Source organism: Protomyctophum bolini (assembly GCF_963924005.1).
Source record: "Protomyctophum bolini genome assembly, chromosome: 9".
Lineage (NCBI taxonomy): Eukaryota > Metazoa > Chordata > Actinopteri > Myctophiformes > Myctophidae > Protomyctophum > Protomyctophum bolini.
Window position 1 is genome coordinate 11,356,855 of NC_137870.1, and position 25,835 is coordinate 11,382,689.

Below are 25,835 nucleotides of genomic sequence, written 5' to 3' on the forward strand. Positions count from 1 at the left end.
AAACTGCAGTCTGAACTAAATAGACCTAAGTAGGCTCCTACATTTCCTCACTCTCTATAGTTGCAGCGGTGGTTCTTAAAGTGCACCCCCATGCAGGGGTCCTTGGGGGGGTCCCCAGCAAATTAGTTAATTTAGCATCAACTTAAACCTACTAGGCTATTCGAAAATAACCGATCTATAAAAGCTCTGAGTTTGTGGCTATTACAAAAAAACTAAAAACTATTTGGAATAATTGAAACAAAACTTAAACAAACAAAATCTCTAAATGAGGTCTCGACTCTACCCTACAAAACCTTTTCAGAGGGTCCGCAACGTTTGCGAACCACTCACACTGGGTTGCCCCTGACAACCAACCAACAACCAGCGAGCCAATAACAAAGCGACGGGCCGACCGTTCGGGCGTTGGGATCTTAGACTAGAACTTCTTCAGTTCAAATCATCTCCCTTTGGTCCCAGAGAGAGCAGAGCAGGCATCAAAGAGCCACAGCCCTCCCTCTACTCAGATAAACCAAACAAACAGTGACTGTAGTCAGTCAGAGAGAGAGAGAGAGAGAGAGAGAGAGAGAGAGAGCACACTACAGCAGAGGGAGAGGGAGGGATAGAGAGAGAGATAGAGAGCCGGTTTAATTGCTCAGCATTTCAATGCAGAAACGGATTGGGAATAAACTACTCAATTCTAATTCCATTGTGCATTTCCTCCCATTTTTTTTTCATCCAGTCGCGAGACAGCAGTCGCTTGGAACTTGGAAGTTAACTTGTGTGTCATCACATGATCATACTATAATAATGGTATACTGTTGTTTTTCGGAGTGTCCGTCCCTGATCCGCCGCTCTTTGCTTTGCGCTTTGATGTAGCCTCAGCCTGACTGTGCTGCTCGGTGCTGCTGATCGGAGATCAGATTACATGCTTCAGATCCTTTGATCTCTCTCCGCGGTGGAAGGAACCAACCCGCTGGTTGGTTGGCTTGGAGTTGGAGCGGAGCGGCACAGACGGGACGGGTACGGTGCTCGCTGGTCGCTGCTGCAGCAGTATAGGACTGGGTCTGGGATGGTGTCGTGCAGACCGGTGGTGCACGAAGAACTGCTTTAAAACCACTGCTGTGTTGTGTTCCACCAACACCACCACGCGTTTTCTAACAGGTAAGATAGTTGTTGTTGTTGTTGTTGTTGTTATTTTTGGTCATTTGTTCCTTTGATATTGTATTGTTAAACTGTGCAACTGTAGTGCAGTAGGCTAGTGGTTATGATGCGGCAAAAGTTCATGCATATTATTGAGACATTTAGGATTTTCATGCGGAGTATAATAGTTGTCCTACATTATTAGCCTATAGGCCTAGTGGAATGAGTGAAATGAGACAATGGGTGCATGCCATGATTTGTATAAATAATTATTACAAAGTTGTTTAAGGAGGACGCCAGATGTTTAACATGCAGATCATCATAAAATAGCCTATGTCTTGCAAACGTGGAATCACATATTGGGATTGGCTACCAAATAGATTAGATCAGCGATAGATTCTGTGTGGCCTAATACTGATGCAATATTCCAAATGTAGGATTTTGGCTATTTTAAGTAGGCCTAGCTAGAGCTATAAATTGAATACTTGTTGAGCTCACCTCTTCCCCCCCCCCCCCACCCCACACGCACACACACACACACACACACCTTATACCGGTGCATGCTTTATGTGAATGATGTGGTATCTTCCTCTGTCCTTCTCAAACAGCAGGTCCTTCAGAATGGCCTGGCTGCTTCAACACACCTTCTTACTGCTTACCGTCCATGTGATATACTCATCTCTGGTAAATATAGGCCTAGTCTTATTCAATACAATCATTATCCAATAACAACATATGGCTTCCATCAAATCATTATTTTGTTTTGTTTTGATAATGTGCTATTACACGAATGTTTATAATTATAAAGTATTACCATATTTTCTGGCTGCATATATAGCCTTTGGGTAATTTGTTAACCCATTCCCTATCAATCAACTCATGATTAGGTCTACATTTATTGTAAACATCTGTTGTCTCTTGGCAGTAACTGCTCACCCCCCGTGCACGATGGGAAGATAATATGCAACTGTATCAAACCTTTCTTTCAAGAGGAATCAAACCCCCGCGGGGCCAGAAATACTGAAACTATTATGAGGAGGGGGGATTATGATGCTGCATCGTTCTGGGTTCAGTACCGCATTGTATGTTACTGATGAAAGCCGTGATGAAACGCAGGAATCCCTAAAACCTTGCCCCCCCTTTGCCAAATCCCTGTTGGTCCTCTCAGGTTCCCGTGAGGGCCAGTGAGGAGGAGGAGGAGACCAGGGGGTGCAGGGAACAGGAGTACAAGGACCAGCTTGGCAGCTGTAAGCCGTGCAAGCAGTGCGACGCCGGGCAGGAGCTGTCAAAGGTTTGAGGCCCTTCCTATAATCATGATCTGTTGACTATAAAAGCAGTGGCTCATTCCCCAAACCCATTTGTGGGTCGTGGACACATTTTCAGTGGGTGCCTTTCTTTTTATGTTTCCTACATTTAGTTTTAAATTATCATTTCAAAACATTTTCAACAGACGTTAAAAAAAAAAAATCACAAATTCAATGATCTTTTTCAGTAATTTCATGAAGAAATCAAAGAAATTCCATAAATTATAAAAATAAATCACACCCGTGTGAAGTAAGTGGTGCAACTCCGTGTGGGGGGGGGGGTTCCAGACCCGCAAGCCGCCCCGCGTCCGAAACGGTTGAGAAATGACAGAGTTACAACCATGCTGTTTTCGTGCTCACACATACCCAGCCAGGCAGGGACCCACACACATACTCAGTTAAGGAAGTGGTTTGCACCACTTAAAATAGCCGATCTACAAGCTCACAACGTGGTGCGAAGCGACACGTTGTGAGCTTGTTCCACTATAGTTTTTGGGTCCCATGCAGGGAGACATCAAATGTCTCTTTTGGGCCACAGGCTAAAAACTGGACTAAAGCGTAGTAGGGGTTTTAAATGGCCATGTTGTTGCTCCATCTTTAGTGGGGAAATAGCTGGTGCAGCTTCTGTTCTGCCACACTGTGTAAGCTAACTGGCACAACTTCCACAAAGGAAAGAGTAGGTAGGAAGGGATCAGAAACCTGGTCCTTTGAATCACCCTGTTATTTCCTTGAACTAAAACTCGGATAAATCATTCCCTGTGACTAAAAAAGAAAAAAGGACCGTCTCTCTCCAAACACGGAAAAAGACCAGAACAGGAACAAAATGGACGTCCTTGTTTAGAGAAGTGCGTCTTTTCCAGGGCACCTAAAATTATTTATTACTTCCTCCCTTTCATGGAACGAGCAGCCAAATAATTATTAGCTTTCGTGAACACGGCCCTTCTTTAATCCGTCACACCCTTTACTTTTGACCTTCATGTAGTTGAATGGACTCCATTGTTTTTCTCCCTTTCCAACTCATTGTCTCTGCTGCCGTTTGAAAGAAGCCATGCCTTATGCATTCTGCTGCTGCACACCGCAATATCTTTTTCACCACCTTTGCCATGTCCTGTATGGCTGTGTGCTTTGTACAAACAGGCCTTGAATGGCATCAGTTGAAGTTTGGCAAGCAAACGAAGGGCTCAAAACCTATACACTACATATCCATCTCAGGAAAATGTTGCTCATTATTAAAAGCTGGTGGGGTAATTCTATTTTGGTGTCCTTTGTAAGTGCCTGGAGAAGGTCAATAGACCGAAAGCTTGCAATAAAAAACACCCGATTGCGCACAGATTTGAGTGATGCGGAGCCTCCTTTTCATAAGTGAAACACATTAAACCTCTATAGCTAACAGATGACATGCCCTTTTACAAGAGAAAGCTATACAGCAGTAGGTGTCCTTTTCAAAACACTTTCCTCTATAGGTGCAACATATTCATTCACCAACTTAAACATAATATTATGCACAGGTACATGCAGGTGGAAAAAAACACTAAACTACAGTATCCGATCTTACACCCCGTCACCCCTTGACATCTGTTGCACACATGCTGTTTAAGCCTAGCTGCCTTTCATCTTGGTTGGCTCAGACATGCACTCTGTGGTCTGTAATACGCTTCAGTAGTCCTGAAGTAGTCCTCGTGTTCCCGTGGCAGATCAACAGGCACGAATGAAGCCAGACGCCCCAGGGTCCTGGTTAATAATTGGCTGCGCCTTGGCTTGCTCACTTTTTGAAGGTAGCACAGGATGCCTGCCTGCCCCACAATAGAGACCCGGCCCCTTGTATTCAGAAGGCTTCCCAAAGTCGTTTTTATGTTCATGCGAATACTTTCTGATTTCTGTTTTGTACTGTAGACTAGAGTAATGTTGTTGCGTTCACTTCACACGGGCAGACGCAAAAACACATTCATTCATTGTCAATGGAAGTCAGCGACGTGAAGCTATACGAAGCAAATCCGGCACTTGTAGCTGCTGCGAAAGCTACAACAGCTACAAATGCACTGTGTAGCTTTGCATCTTTGCTTCTGCCTGTGTGAACACAGCAAAAGAGGGACGGGGGTGTGTGTGTGGTCATGGTACTTAGAACAGGCACATGACACAGGTTGTAAACATGATTTGAACCGGTGACTGATTGTTTGAGTGAAATTATATATATGTGTGCTTTAAATTATACAGCATGTGTTTCATATCCAACTTTAATTATATTTAGTCATAGAGTAAAATCTATTTACATCAGTGGATCAGTCATAGGAAAAAAATCCTGTTAACCTGTGTCATGTGCCATCCCCTCTACCATTTCACGCGAGCGTGCACACGCGCACGCACACACACACACACACACACACACACACACACACACTTACAGTTAAAGGGGGTGTAAGTGAAAAAAAGTTAAATCTATCTTCTGTTATTAACCATTGCTTGAGTGTTTGTTATTTAGAACTCTTTAGTAATAGCCCTTTAGGTAGCAGAAACTACATTACAAAGATAATGTATCCAGAGAAGCTTTGGTGTAAGACCTGCCACCTTGATCAATATGTGGAAATTCTGATCCAGACCAGTAGGGATACACACTGTAATTTATACTTCAAGAGGTTGTAACTTTTATAAAGGAAAAAGGTAACTCAGACATCCCCTCAAAAACAAACCAATCTAATCTGCAGTTGCCCGAAAGTTTGACATAGGAAAACAAACTTGAAACTTGAAAACTGGAGCATTTTGGAGTATATAAGTGCTACGGCACAAATACACCATCAGAGAAATTAGTAATGGTAATATTATAATTAGTATTAAACATAAAGAAATGAATCAAAATGACAATAAATTATCCTTTTAGCAGTCTTTGTACAGACGAGTAGCACCACTCATAGAGGGCCAGAGTGTGCCATGGTAGCTGAGGGGAAGCAGCAGACTTTCGACGTTCCTCTGTTGCGGCTGCCATAGAGATCCCAAAGGAATGTGCCCCAGTTTGCTCTGGAAGTCTGCCTGTGTGTGTGACTGTGTGTGTGTGTGTGTGTGTGTGTGTGTGTGTGCGACTGTGCGTGCGAGTGTGTGTGTGTGTGTGTGTGTGTGTGTGTGTGTGTGTGCGCGTGTGTGTGTCTTTCTGTATTAAAGGCAGGCTGACAAACATCAATTAGCTCCTCTACACTGACTGAAGCTAAAAGAACCACCCACGCAGCGGGAACGTCCTCTGTCTTTCTCTTTGCATTTTGTTTTTGATTTGTTTCTGCTATCCTGTGTGGCAAGTTGATCTTGTTTTTACTTGTAAAGCAACTTAGAGTATCTTGAAAAGCGCTATATAAATTGTATTATTATTATTATTATTTCCATTGGCTTTGCATCAAAAGAAAGTGGAGTTTGCACGGTAAAATCCTCAGTGTTAATTTAACTCTGAGAGTATAATACACTTAACACAGAGGGTTTTACTGTGTGGCGACTGACTGCCTTCCAGTGCGCGATGGTAACGTCGGCTCCTGGCATAGAGGCAAGGTCTCTTTGATGATGTGTCGACAGCATTGAAAAGAGCGTAGAATTTCCCATGGTCACCCTTGTGGGGCCGAGGAGGACTAGTGGTTCGCATTGGAGGGAGTTCAGAGTATGTCGGCAGATGGGTAGTTGGAGGGAGAGAGAGCCATATAAACAGTGAAAGAAGATTTAAATTTACCCCCCATGTAATTCAGCATTTATTCTCAATGACACAAAATAAGTGCAAAAGTCAAACAAGCTTAAGTTTGTCAATCACCAACATTAAAGCAACCAATTATTAAGGACTGTGTATAAAAGGCATGCAGAGGAAGTTTTTCTTGTGTGTGTGTGTGTGTGTGTGTTGTGTTGTGTTGATTTGTTTGTGTGCGTCTTATTGCAGAGAGTGGCAGAGAAAGTGTGTGTCTGCAGCAAGGCTAGGAGGCCACACTGCCTTTTAACAACCCTGCATTGTTTTCCGCACCATTTCATAAGCAGATCAGATGACTGGCCTCCCCTGGAGAGCCGTGTGATTCCCTCTTAATCTCTGAAACATCTCCCCCCGTCTGAACATGCTTCAGCTCCCAGCCAGCCTCCCTCCCCTCTGTCGCTGTTTTGCTTGGCATTCTCTCCCCCCCCCCCCCCCCCCCCACACCAGATAGGTAGAAGATTGGAGGAAGGGAAAGGAGATTTTAAACACAGCAGGGCTTTTTCAACTTAGTTTTCATCATAGTCGGTCAACACCATAGCATAAGCATACACACCGTATACAGTTGATTGACTAATTGAAGCACACTGATGAAGTGAGTCCTGAATATACTGTCCGTGACTACCGTACTGGTCGATACAGACATGAATATACCGTCCGTGACTACCGTACTGGTCCGTGACTACCGTACTGGCCGATACAGACATGAATATACCGTCCGTGACTACCGTACTGGTCCATGACTACCGTACTGGTCCGTGACTACCGTACTGGTCCATGACTACCGTACTGGTCGAATACAGACATGAATATACCGTACTGGTCGATACAGACATGACCCAAGCAGACCTTTATTCTCTGTAGCATACTCTATGTTCTGACTCACTGTACGCCTTACGGGAGATAAACATTTGGAAATAGTTCTTATTAAAGGCTATAGTTTGCTTTTTAATTTCATCACTAAATCACTAGAGATCTTTTCTCACTTTCAAGCCGCCACACTCAATCAGGTTACGGTGTCAGCCCTTCTGTTGGGCTTTGTTGTTAGCAAACAAAGAGATCACTCCTGAGATGTGCTGTGCTGCCTGCATAGAGCTTGGTGCCCTGCCCTGCTGTCTGTGTGTACGTGGCAAACAGCCCCTGGTCCTGCCATGTGGTGGTGCCACATGGGCAGAGGCTGAAGCCAACACTGAGCTTAGTGGAGAAGGATTCTCCATTACTTCGTCGTCTGGATTCATAAAACTGGCATGCGCAACCGCCAAAGAATCCTATATCCAGTCTGAAGCACTCTGCAGTCGAGATAGATGGTTATACTGTAGCTTATGGACAATACTATGAACAATAAATGGTGCATTAATATAGCGCTTTTATCCAAAGTGATTTACATAGATGTGCATTACATTCACACAGATACACGGTTCCCATTCGGCTGTTCTACCGGCCACTCTACCTCTGAGCCACTACCTCATTATTGCAGACATAACTCTAATTATGATGTACAGTACATACATGATTAACTGTACAGCTCTACCCTGGCGGTTGGCCCCTTGCAGCCCTCATAAGGAGTGGACCATGTTTTAGTGTGGTGCAGTGCCAACCTATCTCCTCTACTGTGCTGCCTTGGCTTCTGGCCCATATCTCTATACAGGAAGACAAGACCATGGTTTGAAAGGCTTCTTTCTTGTAAATGGTAAATGATGGATTTATATAGCGCTTTTATCCAAAGCGCTTTACAAAGATTGTACATTCACACACACATTCATACAACGATGGCGGAGTAAACCATGCAAGGCTCCACGCTGCACATCAGATGAAATGAGGGGTTCAGAGTCTTGCTCAAGGAAACCTCGACACTAACTCTGGGGGGAATCGAACTGGGAACCTCACGGTACCCATCTGACCGCTCTACCGGCCACTCTACCCCTGAGCCACTGCCGCCCTTGCCACTGCCCTGTCACTTTCCCGCTCCCTCTGCCCTGCCCCCCCCCCCAACCTCCACTGTTCCACTGCCCTGCCCTGTCCCACCAGAGAGCAGAGCCTTATATGGAGAGCTGCTTCATAACAACAGCTGCGGTGGTCGACCCCAACCCTTAGCTAGTTAGTTCACCTCCGGCCAGGCCTGGCCCAGGGTTCAATGTCAGGCTCAGATGTGTTTGGCTGGAAGGACCGAATTCCTTGTGTTCTACCCGGACTCTGCGGTGCCGTCACGCAAATTATCACATCTTCCCATATGTCATTTCCCCCCCCTTGCCAGCCTGCTTAGCCCAGAATCTAAACACTCGCACGCATGCATGACACACGCACGCACACACGCACGCACACACTCAGGCACGCACGCACGCACGCACACTTCAGAGCCTTGTGCCCACATTCCGGCATGACTGCAATGCCCAGGCAGTGAAATGGGACACGGGCGAAGAGAGGAGCGCCCCGTTTGAAGCTGACCTTCACTTTAATGATATATGAGCCCCCCCGCTGCCCGCCACCATCCTCCTGGCTTGGGAATGTGGTGCGGTAGCAGTGGGGGGGGGGGGGGGCAGCTGCTGTTGAGCACATACAATGAATGATGTCATTCTCGCTGGGTCCGTTTTTATCAGTGGTATACAATGATATCTGCTGGAATGCACCATGTCCACCTGCATTATGTCCATTTGGTGGTCAAGGTTAATGGCCCTCCACCATTTTACCAACGAGTGTGAAGGACAGAGGAAAAGCTATACTATTATATAATATACTGTAGCATAGTGTCCGACACTCGACACATTGTTAGAGTGATGAAATTAATTATCCCATTAAGACCTGGCTGGAACGCATCTGTGTCACCTTGGCTTTTAACACATTGAGTGCCACCTGGAGGATGAAAGTGGTGGTGCTTGGGTGCCACGTGATGAGATTCAATTCCACTATGATGCAGGTTTTGGGTTCCATCTTGGATGCTAAAGTATTAGCGTTAATGCTGGCGAGCTAAAATAAGGCCAATCCTTGCTCTATAAAACGTTAATGTCCCAATTGCGATCACCGGATAATCACAAACGACGTCCGAACATTGGCGATTTGTTCAAAACCATGTACAGCGCCGTAGTTTCAGAGAAAAGAGCATGCAAAAGAGGTGGCTAATAAAGAAGCTAATGGCTATGGAGAAAGAGAAGCAGTGCTGGTGAGGCCTTAGCAAACGCCCGTAGCAACCGAGTATAACTGTAGCAACAAATGTTTTAACCACTTTAACCATTTTAAACTTAAAATAAAACAATTAAATAAAAGTGTGTGCAAATTATGAGTTTTTCAGAAAACTCACAGTATGGAAACACACTATTTTATACTTCTGTAAACCAGCACTTTATTTTACTTTCTCAACACGTTACAGAAACAGAAGACAGACTTAAATGTGGTAAAGAGCAGGAGGAGGTATCGAGGCATTAGATCAGTCACACAGTAATAGGAAGCTGTGCTTTTTAAGTGCACTTCCCATTGTAGGGTGAAGGCTTGGGGTATTCATCTCATTCTGCCCGTGTACTTCTGGATAATCCTCGGGCGGACTCTCACACCGGCTCAAATAAGTGCTCGCCTTTGCACACTGGCCTCTCTCAATCAGCGGGGACACTTGCTGAGTCTGCTCCAGAGGAGAGGGGGAGACATCAAAAAACCTGCAATAAACTTGCAATAATACAACAGTGGGTGTCCACCGGGGCCTTTATCATTCAAATCACTTGCCATTCTGGACCGTGCAGCGGAAGGCCACTCATTCACGCCACAGAGAGTCAGGGAGATTATTGCCAGTGTAAAATAGACTCTCTCCAAAGAGTCGAGCCATTGTTTCGCCTTTTCCGATCCCGCGAGCCAAGATCCTTCTTTAATTCCAAACCCCTGGCAGTCCACATTCAAGACCCTTTCATCAAGCTGCACCCACATCACACCCACCCCTCCTACATCATCCACCCCCCCCGCCCCCCATCACCATCACCCCACCTCTTACCCAGGGGGTATTTTGTCTCCGTTTAATCCCTGTAGGAATGTGGCTTCGGTTACGGAGAGGATGCCCGGTGTGTGCCCTGCCGGAGCAGCCGCTTCAAAGAGGACCGGAGCCTGCAGAAGTGCAAGCCGTGTCTGGACTGCGGCCTCATCAACCGCTTCCAGAAGGGCAACTGCTCCACCACCAGCAACGCAGTGTGTGGTGACTGCCTGCCCGGGTGAGAGAGAGAGGACAACTGAACACTTACCGCGACAAAATGTTTACCACTAATTCCAATTAGACTTGGTTAACGGACCTAATGGGTGAGAGGACAACTGATCACTTAGCACGACAAAATGTCAACCACCAATTCCAATTACTAGGAATGTGTAAAAGTGTCCAAAAGGAAAATAAGCTAACAAAATAAATGGTATCCTCTAAAATATAGTTACTATGGGCAGGGTTTGGGTGACAATATAGCCTTTGCAACAGATTTTCTTTTTTTATACAAAACAAAAATATATACATATATAATTATTCTTTTTTTAAATAGTAAATTTTTATCCTATTAACGATTAATCGCTTAACTGGACCCATCCCTACACATTATACTTGGTAAAACCCCTCAGCATAAAATATTTTTACAAAATAAAGGAGCCTATCTACAAGCTCAGAACGTGTGGAATAGAAGTGTAATCTCTATTCAAAAGTTTGAATACCGGTAGTTAAGAGAGATTTGCCTCAGCTGTTTACTCACCAGCTTTTAACATTACAGTACTGTGCACACATGGCTTGTCTAATCCATTATACAATTTGTATCATGGTCAAGTAAAAACGTTTCACACTTTAAAGACTCAACTATGCACAATAAACGTGTTGGCTTATAATAAAATGTCATTATGTGCTTATCTGACAGATATTACAGGAAGACGAAGCTGAGTGGTTTCCAAGACATGGAGTGTATACCGTGTGGGGACCCTCCACCTCCCTATGAACCGCACTGTGAGCATCTTTCCTTTATTTTCCTACTCCTACCCAACACAGTGATTCTCAATCTTTTCATGCTGTGGCCCAAAAAAGAATCATATTTGAACTGGGGACCCCCACCCTGACAAGCACTTGGAATTGTAAGAGTTGAAGGAGTTGAGTCAATTTAGTTCAAGGTTCAAGGTTGTTTATTAGTGTCCCCGAAGGGCAAAAGGTTTTACAGCAGGTCATAAGGCTTGAAACACATCAATCAAACCAAACGTATTGCTGTTTGACTTGGTTTGACTTGGTTCCACAGATAAACTATTGTGAAAATAGCCGATCTACAAGCACAAGACGTTGTGTGCTTGTAGATCGCCATCGGCTATTTTCAAAATTACCCACAGGTCAAAAACCACTGGACTAATACTACTGACACACCCAGTAAAAGGTTGTCGTGAATATGAGAATAAATGATTCTACGCCATTAAGGTCAAACAGTCGACTTGTAACTACTTTTCTATGTTTTAAAGGTCAAACGTTATTACCAGGATTTAGGTTTCATATTGGAAACAAATGAACTGCAAACACAGATGTATGATACAGTATACTGTAGGACAAAGAATGTACTAACTTGTACCAACGACCACCACCAAAATGTTGTTTTGATGGTGGAGTAGGAGGAGGTGAACTTTGAAATCATTCTTTTATGTTTCATTGCACATGTGGTTAACTGCTATTTGGCTTTGTGGTGGTGCATACAAGAAGCCCACAGAAAGTCGCCCTCACCTGTGATGATGGGAATAAAGGCACATGCACACAATGGCCTGAAAGCAAACATCGCCATTAGCTTAGCTGCACAATAATGAACTCCCAAGTCCAAACGCAGCCACAACCAAAGTTCCATGTTAAACCAGTCAGCCGGTATTAATGCCACAACAAAGCACACATACCTTCATATAAAACATGCCAGCACAAGGTCCTTGGAAGTAATCAGAACCATAGCCTTCACCGAATGTGTGGATAAAAAAACCCTTCGTGTGTTCATTCACAAAGTCTTACTGAGCGAGCCAACCGTGCGTTATATCCAAAGAAATGCTCTGTTTTAAAGCAGAACAGTTAAAAGTAGAAATGAGATACTGCTAGCATAATAGCGGGCCTTGCCAAGACTGGGTCCATGTTGCCAGCTATCATCACTCCATTCTGGCTGAGTGAGGGAATTTCCTTCATTAAATGTTCCATTGATGTCTCAAGGACATAATATTTTTAAATAACGACCACAAAAAATATCGTTGCATTGTTATAGGTTTTAACGAGAGCGTGTGGAAACTTCAACACTAATTTATTAACCTACTAATTTGTTGAATGTTGGTTTAAGTCATTACATCATTAGATCTTTACCACACCACTTATCAAGTCAACGATGAGTAATTTAATGATCCTTCCAAAAATGATTGCGCTGTCTGTCATACCTTACATACATCTGTCATACAGTTACAGTAACTGTAAAGTAAGCAACCGTCTCAAGTGCAATTTACCGCCGTTCTTTTAATGAGGCCTATTAAGCTCAGAGGGGAGTTGCATTGTTACAGTACGTTCACACAAAGCAGGGATTGGATTCCAGTAGGCCACACATCCAATTACCTTCCTCCCCTTTTTTCCCGCCCATTACAAGTACTTAAGTATAACCTTATGATTCTGAGACTCCGGTACGAAGAGAACGGTCCCAGTGAACTTATACCGTTGGTAATTGAGTGTGACTTCCTGATGAGCGTGGAGGGGAACAGCTGTTTCTGCTTTGGCTGCATTAATGTGTGTCTGAGGCTGCAGGTCCAGCAGAGATCTGCTAGACCAATGAAGACGGCTCCCAGATCAGGGCCGTCACGACGGGTGCATCGTTGCATGTGTTTGGTACGACGTACTAACAGTCCGACAGGCATTAGTCTGACACCCTACCCCAAAACCCAACCCTAAAACTATCCTCACAGGAAGCCACAGGTTAGTTTTAACCTGCCATGGATATTGGGAGCCACCGGTGAGTTTGAACTGGCCACAAGCTAGTTGTTAACCGGCCACGCATATCGGGAGCCACGGGTGAGTTTAACCTGCCACAGGTTAGTTGTTAACCGGCCACGCATATCGGGAGCCACGGGTGAGTTTGAACTGGCCACGGGCTAGTTGTAAGCGGCCAGGCATGTCAGGAGCGACGGTGTTGTTGGACTAATGCCTGTTAGACTGTTAGTATGTCAAACAAACGTATGCACCCCTGTCACGATAATGATATTTTACTTAACGATTAATTGTCATACAAATAATTGCGATGGATTGACGATTTAATGAATAGTGTTTTTTGGCATTGAACCTGGGGCACAGGGTCCATCCGACGGAACGACACACCCACCGACGACCCACACCCATTAGGCTTCTTTTATATATATATATTTTTTTTAAATATTAGTTTAAATATTTATTTGAAAGTGTAAAGTAGTCTGACAGGAAATGGGAGGAGAGAGACATGCAGCATCGGATCGGGACTTGAACCCGCGCCACATTGTCAGGCTGGATTAACAGCCTACGGCAGCCGTCCCAGCCCAATTAGGCCGTTTTACTGTAGTATTGTAACAGGCCTATTTCAGAGATATCGAACAAGCCCTTTGCTCATAATGAACCCTGATTGGGTCAGGACTGGCTATGCAAACGCGAGCGACTATTACACGGTTGTTTTAGCAGCTTAACCCCGTTGCCCTGCGGTCTCTTTTCACGGTCTAGCTTTGGTTAATAGAATGCCTTTTCTTTTTTTCTCTTTACATTACTGTGTGTGTAAAACGAGGACACACAGCCTCCTTCCATCTACCCCGTCTGTCCATCTGTCTGACTTCGGGGGGCTTTGAATCAAAATGGGCCCCATTGTATCCCAGAGCACATAGCTGGTAGTTAGATCCTACAGATGAGAGTCTCAGTGGAGCGCTTCCAAATGTTTGAAAGTCTCGCTCTCCCTCCAGTGTTATCTTGCGGAGAGGGTGGTGAAAACTTAAAGGGGAGATCATTCTAATAGGGCCACACTGGCCCCAGGCGACAGTGCAGCTGTGCAGGGGAGGGGGCCAGCCACTGTGACCGTAAATCTTCATACACCCTCCCCTCCCTCCCTCTTCTACTCTCTTCTATGCTTCCACGCCCTCCCTCTGTTTCCCCAGCCAGTTTATGGACTCTGGTAGAAATGAGACTGTGTTTTATAGATTCCTTCAGACTCTTTAATGTGTTTCATCTGCTGGAGTTCTTCACTGTCACGGCAGATCTCCACAAAAAAAAGAGGGCTGGGCTGGATAGAGCACACATGCACAACCGGGATTCATCATAGAGCCAAGATAATTTCTTGTTTTGAAGGATTGATGCAAATGTTGCAGGCAAACTCAGGCTCTTGAAATATACCACAGAACTTTATATTTTGATATGCTACTGTAGGCGAGGGCTAACTTAACAGTTTGACGGCCGCTAATTGTTTAATCAAACGATCGACTCTGCTTAATACGCTAAACCCGTCTTTTGTTTTACGTGTATAATTAGCCGTATTTTAATAATTAAAAAGAAACAGCGGCTTTGTCGCGGACCTGGTGATGAGGCCGTCACGTTATGATGACGAAACCGGAAATCAACCCATGTGCTGGGCTGCTAGGGCTTCTGGGAAATTGAGGCCAATGCAAACAACACCTCATGGAGGAGGGTCTTGTGGTGCGGGTGCGGTCTTGTGGCACACCAAGATGGCGGGTGGTGCGATAGACTGACACCACGGCGTGTATTCAGGGCGTAAAGCTGTGACTCCGCCCACCCCCGGGGGAAGTTGTGATTTGCTCTTGTTCACTGCAATGCAATTTGCGGCATTTCCAAAACAATATTGCGCAGAGTATCGATTATCAAACGTATTTGCAATGCCATACATTTAAAGATCTGTTGCCCGTGGACAAGGCACGCTACCTCCGCAAGTTAGATATTATCAGCATGTCCGTATGTGATTAAGGATTCGACCATGTTGCATTGACAGCCATAGAAGATTCTTACCCCGGACTAAAACCGGATGTGACTACCGGTAATCCTTTTTCGCCAGATTTTCACGGATCTAAAGCCCAAATACTTCAGCGTATGATCTAAAGGTAATAAAACAATCTCGGCAGTGTAGAATATTTGATTAAAATGCGGGTTAAGCGTCATTCGCAGTAGAACTGTTGATCCATCAAACCTCTGAGCCCAGTGATAACCCTGAGGTTCTGCCGTTACTAAACTTAATCCCAGCCGTCCTCTATTTACTGACTCAAAAGGCTCATGTGGCATCTACTCTGCCAACCACAGAACTTGGCAAATCATCTTAGCTGAAGTGCCTGTGAGGCAACAAGAGCAAAGTAAGAGAAATGGAAATGATGGCATCAAAACCAAAGTGAAGCACATGTCAGTGAAGATATGCCTAGAGAAGTAATGCTCTTATAGTATTTCTGACTGCCTCCTCACCAACATCTTAATTAATTATCCAGCATGCAAATAAACCACAATATTTTTGTTGGCACATTAAAAAGAGACGTTGGTTGTCATAATACACTTTGCCACAAACATGCCCCCTTGGGTTTTTACATATTTGTAAGTAATTAAATACTTTCTGGCAGAGGCAGATCGTCTGTTTGGGACCTGTATTACATAAGGCTGTAAAGTGTAAATAGTCAGGGACCAGGTTTAAAAAGTTCATAGCAAAACAATGGTAATAACTGCAAAGCGGTCTAGAACCACTTTGAATTGAATATTTGTTTATTATTTCTTCAGGGTAAAGGATTATCAAAATGTTTTAAAAAAAAAACTAAAATACTCTTCTTACTCATAGTTAGAGATTGAGTAGAACAGAATAGTCAATTGCTTATTTGACCCGAGTTCACTTTATGTTTACTCAAAAGTATAAACCTGTTCTTCAATCCTGAAAAGCAGGCCAATAAAAAGAAACGTCGTTTTTTTTGTGGTGATTTCAAGCGAATGTAAACTACAACCTGTCTCTTCTTGAACCTTTGGCATGCCAATACAGTAGCCACAGGATAGGTATATGTAAGAGTAAAGAGATGATAAGAAAAACTATTTCTTGGTTTTGTGGTTTGACCATTTAGTTTCATTCTTACTCTTACCTGTACCTTTCCCGTGTTTCACTCTTACTGCTATTGCTATGATACCTGAATCTAACCAATAAAGATTGATATCTTATCTTAACTTATGAGACTTAAGACGTATCACTGGTAAACCAGGAAGCCACAACAACCACAACGTTTACTAAGAACCTATTAAAATCAGACCCGTCTGAACGGAGACACTGGAAAAAATGCATTTCCGTGCTCGCCTCGGACGGACCCAGCCAGCCAGTCAGAGACACACATTGTTGGGCAATGGAGTGGCTGCACCACTCAAAAATGGGTTTTACATTTGACATGTAAGGCATAGACCTCCAACCAAACAATAGACAAACCATAGTTCTCTCAATAATTGCCAAGGACTTTTTTCTTGGTACCTTGACTTTGGCATTCCATAGAGTCAACAGGCAGAGAGAGCGGTATCAAAGGCTGTGGTTTATTGGCAGAGTGCGGTGTGGAGATAACATCAGCAGGTGAGCACTGAGCTCTCTTCAATGGGCCTTCCTTTATCTGTGTTTGCTGCAGCTGTTAGGGGCCGCGATAAAGGAACTCCACATCGCGGTGTGTGGGAGAGATGAGGATGATCACCGTGGCTGTTTTTGAACATAGTCCACGTTCGCAACCTGGCTCCCAGTAGAACATTTATTGAATACATTTTTTTTCTACCAAGAGGAGCTAAGAAACAGTGTGCAGACTTCCCTTCCTTCTCCAGTGTACGGCTGTACGCATTTTTGTTCAGCACCTGTACTTGTTTTGTTGTGGTGTGCGTAGTTGCGTACTTCCCTTTTTGCTCTCCATTTTATCAGTTAATCGTATAAGTAACCTCACTCTAATTGAGGCGGTGTGGTGGCCTTGAGCTTAACTTGTTTTGGTCGGTTCCAATGGAACTGAGATGTTTTCTATACGTCTACAATATTGGTGTAGTTGTATGCATGTGTCTAGACAATGCCTACACAGGTGGATGATTCTTTTGTTGATCATTTGTTGCTAATACCAATATTCCGCTGGTACAACCTTCAGATCACAGATGCCTAATTGCACAACACAACAGTGTCCACAGGAAGGCTTCTTCAGACCCATTCCTTTGTGTTCATAACTTGATTGCTTCTTACCAGCATCAACTAGAATACTTTCATCTTTGTATGTATGATTGTTGGGGGGGTATTAACAGTGTTGTGCGTCTTTCCTCCTCCACTGTCTCAAAGTGTGTTGGTTCACGTTTCGGCAGGTACATAACAGGGCTCAACTTATGATGAGTTAGTGTGATGACAGGGTGGATATTCCAATGAAAATATTAAGGTTATATTATAACATTCATTGTTTATGTGCACAATTGAGCTGTCAACGAACACGCCCTCTGCTTTAAATCAGCTGTGCATTTTGAATCAGGTATTATTCACTACCAGTTGTCATGTATTTCCTCTTGACAATGCACATTAAAATGATTTTTTTCATTGTAACCCTGGAAACAGAATCCTGGTATGCTGCTGCTGTGAGTTTAGGATCCCCCCCCCCTTCTTCCTCTTGGATGGAATGTTAAAATACCCTTATCCCCTATTGGCTTCAATGAAAAGAAAAGGAGAAAAAAAAATCCCTGTCTAACACTGAAGTAATGTTTACATTGTATAACAAAGAGCTCTTGAATGTGAATAGGCCGAACCCTGTTCAATTTATGATTAATGTAGTAAAAAGCAAACAGCGATAGAAGGGGAGTCATTGAAAAATATTTTTTTCAAACAAAAAGCTGTTTATAGTGTTTGCTATCTATTCAGATTATTGCTCACAATTACTTTTTTTTTCTTTTTTACCTTCTGATGGTGGGCAAGCAGTCAAACATTTTCATAGTTTAAGCAAACTTCTATTTCAGGTTACCTTGTTTGCTCTCAGTAACTCCACACCCACTGAGCGCTATCTCCATCTGTGCAATGAATACTTTCATCTTTTTTTTGTGCTAAACAAAATTATATTTGATTACCTATAATGGTAACGGGCAATTATTTTAATCTGTTTGGCCCTTTAAAGGTCAATGCTTGTTCAATTAGATAATTCAGATAATGTTCGTCATATTCGTGTGTAGACACACAGCCAAACTAACAGTTCCCAGTTTCAGCCCGAGCCTGACGGGGCCCCGACAAAAGCCTGTCGGGTAGGGCTGGGTTCGGGTCGACAATGTATGCAAATTGGTTGGGTCAGGTATAGGGCTTGGGCCGTTCCAAAAAAAAGAAAAGAAGAGAATACTAGTACAAGTACAAGCGCTGAATGAATTTTGAGTATAGGCAGACAAACGAGGCCTAACACACAATGGAAAGCAACTTGCAGACACACGAACATTGTGTTCTTTCAGTTTGTCATTTTTGTTGTTAATAATAACGTCCACAGGGCTCTAGTTCACTGTTTCCCAAACAGTGGGTCGGGACCCATTTGTGGGTCACGGACCGATTTTTATGGGTCTCGACTCGAGTAAAAATCCCATTTTCTTTTCCTACAAAAAAAAGATGATTTAAAAAGATCACCCGAAAAATATATATTTAAAATATTTCATACATTAAAAAAAAGAATTCCATGAATAAAACAATATATAATAAGTAAGAAGTAGTGAAAATAGCTGAACTACAAGCTTGTAGGTCTGCTATTATTACTAATAATGTCTAATATCTCTTTTGGGTCACAGGCTAAAAGGTTTGGGAACCACTGCTCTGTGGTGTATGTGTTAAATTATGCGTAAATGGAAAAATAACTACCAAGTTGTGTACCCTTTAGTTGGTACCCTGAAACGGTGAAGGGAAGAGGGATAATATAGAGAGGTTTAGGAACTACTAGAACGTGTAATCAGTGATGGAGCCTTTCTGTCACGAATAAACTCACCCGATAGAAGATACTGTAGTCTGACAGAGATGGATGATGTCTGGCATCAGTGAATGAGATATTGATTAAACACAACACAACGCAATATTATGTAACGGCATCACCAACTATTCGCCCCTCCTTTCTCACCTCATTTAGTTGTGATTTGAGCTGTCGTCTAACAGAGTGCATGATGTGTGTGTGTTACTGTATCCAACACTGAGCCATATTCAAGTTACGATGGCCCTTATTTGTGGGAACTTGTGTAATGAGCCAAAAAGTCTTGACGCAAGTGTGTGTGTGTGTGTGTGTGTGTGTGTGTGTGCGCACGAATGCTCGCGGCAGGTTGAGGTGGAGCAGACAGGCACATCAAATTACTCCCCTGAGCGATGTGATGACTATGATAGCAGCACTGTAACACATACTGTACACGTAAATGTGTGTGTGTGCACATCTTTCATGCGTGCATGCATGCACACACATGAACGCTGGCACTCTGACACAGTTGCTATGACTGACAGACAGACAGACAGACAGACACAGGCATGTCTGTCTTTAACCCCGCCCCCACATACACACGTAAGCACACACGTACATACTGTACGGTACTTATCCTTCCCCTTGTGTCCACACGTCGAGCCCAAAGGTCTACCTCTTTTCTTATTATCACAGCGGCAATTGGGAGGCGATTTTGCGATGGCGGTTACTCAGAGGCATAAAAGAGTCACTGAGTAATAATAAAAACATTGTTTTACTTGGTTCGAGTTCTATGAAAAGGAGCAACAGAAAGGCATGAGGGGATTATCTATTTATTTTGAGATGAGTCATTCTCTCAATTGCTTTTTTGTTTTGTTTTTTCTTGCCTGCACAAATTAATGATATTCTTTGTTTATATCTTCGTTATATCTTGTGCTAAAATAAACTACGCACCCTTTTCATGGAGTACAATTACACTGTGATAGATGCAGTGTTGTTAAAGTCTCTAATTATTATTGTCTGTTGACACCACATTGTTATCACCTCGTATTAAGCCGTTGATGTCTTATCGCCAAACAAAACATTCTTAATGTCATCCAAACTTGTTTAGGTTTCACACCCACTGTATGTACCCATTGTTTCCACTCGTCTCATTCCCCAAACTTGTATGCATGCCTTTGTTTTATCTCTTGCTCTAAAGTTTTTAATATTAATACAGAACATACCGCCCACATTCCCCCACCCTCCCCAACCCCAGCATCGCCCGGGGCACAACACAAATAATTAAACTGTAATGACAATGATAAGTAAAATTTAATTAATGAGAAATTAATTCAGCTAAACTCTTCTTGACCTTACCCTTTCAATGTGCTTGAAATATACTTGAGTTTAAGACCTGGAACGCATCTGTGTCACCTTAGCTTTTAACCATTATTTTATACTTTAGCTGTTGGAAAATAGCAGATATATAAGCTCATAGCTCATCTAGACATTTTGTAGAATCTGGTCTCAGATCTCAAGGAGTTAATCTTGTAAAAAAAAACTTGTCTCTCTGTTATGTAGGCAGGCAGTCCTCGGGACATGTCTCTCTCTGTCTGTGTCTCTGTCTGTGTCTCTGACTGTCTCTCTCTGTCTGTCCCTCTCAGGCAGTGGGCGTGTGAACCTGGTACCTGTGCCCTCGGTGGTGACGAGTCCTCGGGACATGGCGCTGGCTGCGGTCATCTGCAGTGCCCTGGCCACCGTGCTGCTGGCTCTGCTGGTCCTGTGTGTCATCTACTGCAAGAGACAGCTGCTGGAGAAGAAACCCAGTGGTGAGTCCATGATTTTATTATTGGAAAAGAAGAAACTTCATTCAAAAATTCCTTTTAACACTTGTGAGTGCCACCACCTTCGTCATCTGACGAAGATGTGACCGATTCATCGAAACGTTGTCATTTTCACCTGAATTAAAAAGGGCTTCAACTGTCTGTGATTTAATTAAAGTTTTCCTCAGTAGTCGACGAGCATTTCTCAGCATCGTTTTAGCCAACGAACTCACCAACACTACCAGCGCTGACGATGGAGCCGCTGTGCGTTTGTTCCCAGCCTCTCTCAGGGCCCAGGACGGGCCGTACGGGCCGTACGGCGGGGCAGAGCTGTCCTGTCTGGACCGCCGCTGGCTCCATGACTTCCCCCTGCAGAGACCCTGCTGCCGGTGTCACCTCGGCCCCGGACACACCTGTGGTAAGGTTCCTCCTGCTCCACACACCTCCACACACCTGTGGTAAGGTTCCTCCTGCTCCACACACACACAACAAAGATGAAAGAAGAGGAATCAGCATGATCTTTGCTGGTGGTGTCTGAGTAATGTCCATCATGGCGACTGATGTAATTACAGTAGTAGTTATGGTATCGTTTCTTTGGACCCGAGTACCCAGAGTATATTGTCATTCCTCCATGGTGATGATAGTTACAAGTCGTTTTTATTTATAACAACATTTCTGGCCTCCTCACACACTGTGCATGGTGGTATTAAATCACTTGTATACAGGTATTCTATTGTACTTCACTGACCGGTGTGCACAGGGGCTCCGAGTTTCCCTGTGGCCATTCTTAACTTCACCACTTTTCAACCCATCTTCATATAATTGGTCCTCACTAATGTTCATGATAAAATAGCAAAACGACTGTCATAGGAGTAGTTTTTTAATTTGTAAACAATATATATTTTTTCATATATATTTCATTTTTTATTATGGCAAGAACGATGGCTTCCATAATTGCATTGTAACTTTTCAGGAATAGAAAGCCTGCAGTTTCTATTCACTTGGATTCCCCATCGATGATGTCACTGGTGGACGGGTTTCTGTGAGGCCCAATTATACGAAGATAGGTTGAAAAGTGGTGAAGTTGTACTGTACCTTATTGTTTTCTCTGTCTGTGTGTGGTGCTCAGCAGGCCCGGTCCACCTCATCCCGTCTCTGTGCTGCGATGAGAGCTGCAGTTTGGGGCGGAGTCACAACACTAGCCCGTTCCAGTCACAGATGAGCCTCAACGACGGGTGAGGAACAGGAAAACCTTGCTATAAATCACAGTGTACAAATTGTAACTTACTGTATATTATATGACTAGTGTCAGGCTGCCGGTTATATATATACACACACACACACACACACACACACACACACACACAGTTTGTGAGATCACTGTCAGAGTTTACAGTAGGTTTCTCCAAGGCCGTGTGGGGCTTGAGGCACTCAGGAACACGGAGGGAGATGTTTATTTATACATGCAGCTGACCCCATGCAGCCCCGTCTCGTTCCTGTTTCTTCCCCAGAAACCTAACCTCCGGTGAGGGCAGCGACGGACCGCTCTGCGCCGGCGGAGCGCGTCCAGAGTCCGTCTCCAGAGGCGGCGGCGGCGGCGAGACGTGGCCCCTCATGGAGAAGAACCCGGAGCACGGCTGTGAAAGCTTCAGCGGCTCCTCGCCCAGGCACGACCTGGAAGCCTCGGGGAAGAGGTCGGAGGCAGAGGGGGAAGAAGAAGAAGTGGAGAGGGGAGGAGGAGAGGAGGAAGGAGGAGGAGGGTCCCGGTGGTCCAGAGAGGACGCCGTCCAGGAGGAGAATAATTCCCTGGCGGAGCGGAGGAGGACCGGAGACAGTTACTACGGGGAGACTTTGACAGACGTGTTGCTTCCCAGACAGCAGCTGTCGTCGTCGTCTTTGGAAGGTGAGTCCAGACGTTTCCCTCTGTAGCAGTCGGTCGAGGGTAACTTAGTATACTAGTGTATCTCCATGTTAACTCTACTACATTTCAAAGCCCAGGACCTACACTTAAATTGGTAAACGTCTGTTATTCATCATGTTTTATGCAAGTGGCTGAATAAATGCATAACGTTAAGGTGCTCACTTGATGTTTCATAGTCACAGCGAGACCGGGTTTTATTCCTCGGCGTCCAACTTTTTACTGGGTCATACCAAAGAGAGCAAACACTTAAGTCCAGGAAACTAAACAACCTTATGTAAACGAAGCTTTGCCAGGACTGAGCTGCCAAAGCTTCCTCTAAAAAACAAGAAATATCTAAATAAATCCCAACTGATATGAACAGATACCAGAACAGGCAACACGTTGTATATTATGTGTGGATAGGACTATAGTGTCAGGACTGGTGCAGCCAGGGAGCTGGACTGGCGCTCCCTGAAGCAACAGTTTTCCGTAGCGTTAGACCGCGACGGAGGGGCGCCGTCTCAAGCCAACTTGAGCCATGAGAGACACCATAGAGCGAGCTAAAACGTGCGAGTCGCCGCGTCGAATGTTGCGAAGTTCGCTAGAGCCGACTCAGCCCTGTTTGAGCTGCGAACCGATAGGCCGAGAATAGCAAATCCTCATCCCCCGCCACAATGAACACGGCAGAGCGCTCCCTAGCCCACTGACTGACGGCCCGTCTCACCCAATCACAAGCCGCGGCGCTCCTTCCAGCCCCTCCCTTCGTGGGGGAGATAACGGGGTCGCAGACTGGAATGTGGGGTCTCTCAGTACGTGAACAAGAATACATGAGATGCATAAATACAGCTGACTCACGTCTCAAACTAAAACATACAAGGTACTGTATGTAACATCCTGGTTTAAAACACGGTTCTCCCATTATGGAAAACCAAACATGTGCTCGACAACAAAAGTGGAATCCCCCCCCCTGGCCGAGATATTAGGGTTCTGGGCCAAGGCAGGGCTATTCTACTACAAATAGTCAATGCTCAAACATTCTCTCACATATTATGGTGTACTTGTGTGTGTGTCACATGTATACTTTGCAGTATTCAAATACATTCCCAAGTGTAGTCTAAAACACACACACACACACACACACACACACACACACACACACACACACACACTATGCAAATACTCCATCACACACATAAAAGGACATTCTGCGAAACTCAAATACATCTACGCACGCACACAAAACATTACTCTTGAACAGGCGCGTGCGTGCAGTTTCCCCCCAGGGCAGTTATTGTGCCACGACTGCTGCTCTAGTCTCTTTGATGGACAGGAACAGTGGTGTTTATGTCCGTGTGAAGCGGAATGACTCTGGTTAAGTATCAGAGATAGCGTCAGCCAGGCAGAGTCCAAGCCCCAGCCCTTTGATGTTAGCCATGGGAGATATTGTTTTAACATGACTCATGTACTCAGCCCCCCTGCCCCACTGGCCAACCCTGGGTAGATAAATTACTAATGGACGGCGTGTGTGTGTGTGTGTCTCTCCCACTTTCTCTTCCAGGATGAAATGGGCTTCTTTGGCACACACCACCCCTCCCCACCCCCCCCTGGATGGACCTGACGACAGCCACAACCAGATCCAGTTTCAGAGACCCTCTCTAGCCTGCGCACACAGATAGCACTAAACCCCCCCCCCAACCACCACCCCCCCTGTGTGATCGGACCGCCTGGACCAGACTCGGACCCTTCCACCTCTAGCAGTCTCGCGTAGCCAGACAACTAAATTCCACAATCTCCGAATGCTACTGTATGTAGAGTCTGGAGGAACTACAGCTCCCAAGAGTCTGGAGGAACTACAGCTCCCAAGAGCAGAGTAACGGAAGCCGTCTCCGCTGCTCAGACCGGAAAGATATTATTCAAACAATTCACGATGCGGTGCTCATGGGACTGTAGTGCCGTTGCAAACAACAAACCGAGACGGGAGCATAGACTCATACGAGCGGGAGATTCATGTTATTCGTGCGTGGATAGTTTAACACAGAAAAGTATCGTGGATTTGACATCGAGTAGGACTTGTTTTTAGCCACTGCACCAAGTGAGGGGATGCGTCACATCCACTTTATCGCTTACTCATGGAAAGAGCTTCCGTTCTCCAGACTGTATGACGGAAGCATTTGAAAATTGCAAGAGGCAAACGGTCTGGCCATGCGAGACTATTCCACCTCTGGACCCTAGAGCTAATCCTTCCTCAAAGCGACAGAAGGGACATAAATGTACATAAGAAATGCAAACAAAAAGCACTTCCCAGGTCAAAGAAAAGCATGAGGATACTGTACGCATGCAGTTGAAAGAGATGCAAAACCACAGAATGTGAGCTGGCTGGTCCGGGAGGTCAGTCCAATGAAGTTCAAAGTGACGAGGAGGAGCGTCGGGCCGAGTATTTGTGGCACAAAGTGAACGAGGAGCGAGTGGACTAACTGTCCGAGGCGTGTATTCTTTTTTTTAGTTTTTTTTTAAAAAGAATGTCTTGCATTATTATCACGTGTTGGTCTCTTAAAGACCCCGACAATCAAGCGTCAAAAGTGATACGGTGCGCACTGAAGACAATCTAGACATGATACTGAACAAGTTTAAGACAACGAAGAATGTTTTGTGTGATTTTTAAATTTGCCGTTTGTAGATAACTGTAAAATAGTGAATAGGTCAATATTTTTGTAACATAGACATGACTGACTAAATAAATATGCTTGCCTTTTTTTGTTGTTTGCCTCCAGTTTTAGTATTGGTGGTTGCCCGATGGACGCTTCCACGTGAGAATTTGATATAATTTTACACATTTGTAAATAAACAACTTCTAAAAAGTACACACTAACCGGTGGTGAGCTTCATGTTATTTTTTCTATATGCCTTTTAAATGTATTTATTTAAAGACGTTCATGTTTTTATGTGGCCACCTCCACCAGTTCAGGGACTACAAATTTCACACCCCCAAATGAGACAGCGGCCCCACTTCTGGTCCGTTGGCACGGTGTACTGCAGGCCAACCCATAGAAGTCCATTGAAATTCAACTGTAGTTAGCCTACTCTTAAAATAATACGAAATGAACGGA

General features: G+C 44.4%; 1 protein-coding gene across 3 annotated transcripts; it reads left to right on the forward strand.

Moving 5' to 3' along the window:
* Positions 1-475: 475 nt before the first annotated feature.
* On the forward strand, positions 476-25,597 carry LOC308321995 (tumor necrosis factor receptor superfamily member 19-like). Of its 3 annotated transcripts, none has more exons than XM_080773164.1 (10): positions 476-1,140; positions 1,731-1,803; positions 2,288-2,410; positions 10,141-10,319; positions 10,998-11,083; positions 20,670-20,834; positions 21,109-21,246; positions 21,958-22,063; positions 22,340-22,731; positions 24,287-25,597. In XM_080773164.1, the coding sequence occupies exons 2-10, from the start codon at positions 1,741-1,743 to the stop codon at positions 24,289-24,291; spliced, it is 1,257 nt and encodes a 418-aa protein (XP_080629290.1). In that variant the 5' UTR covers positions 476-1,140; positions 1,731-1,740; the 3' UTR covers positions 24,292-25,597. The 3 variants fall into 3 exon arrangements, with proteins under 3 accessions (XP_080629290.1, XP_080629289.1, XP_080629291.1); XM_080773163.1 differs by having other exon boundaries at positions 477-1,140; positions 1,728-1,803; XM_080773165.1 differs by having other exon boundaries at positions 477-1,140; positions 1,728-1,803; positions 21,961-22,063.
* Positions 25,598-25,835: the final 238 nt, after the last annotated feature.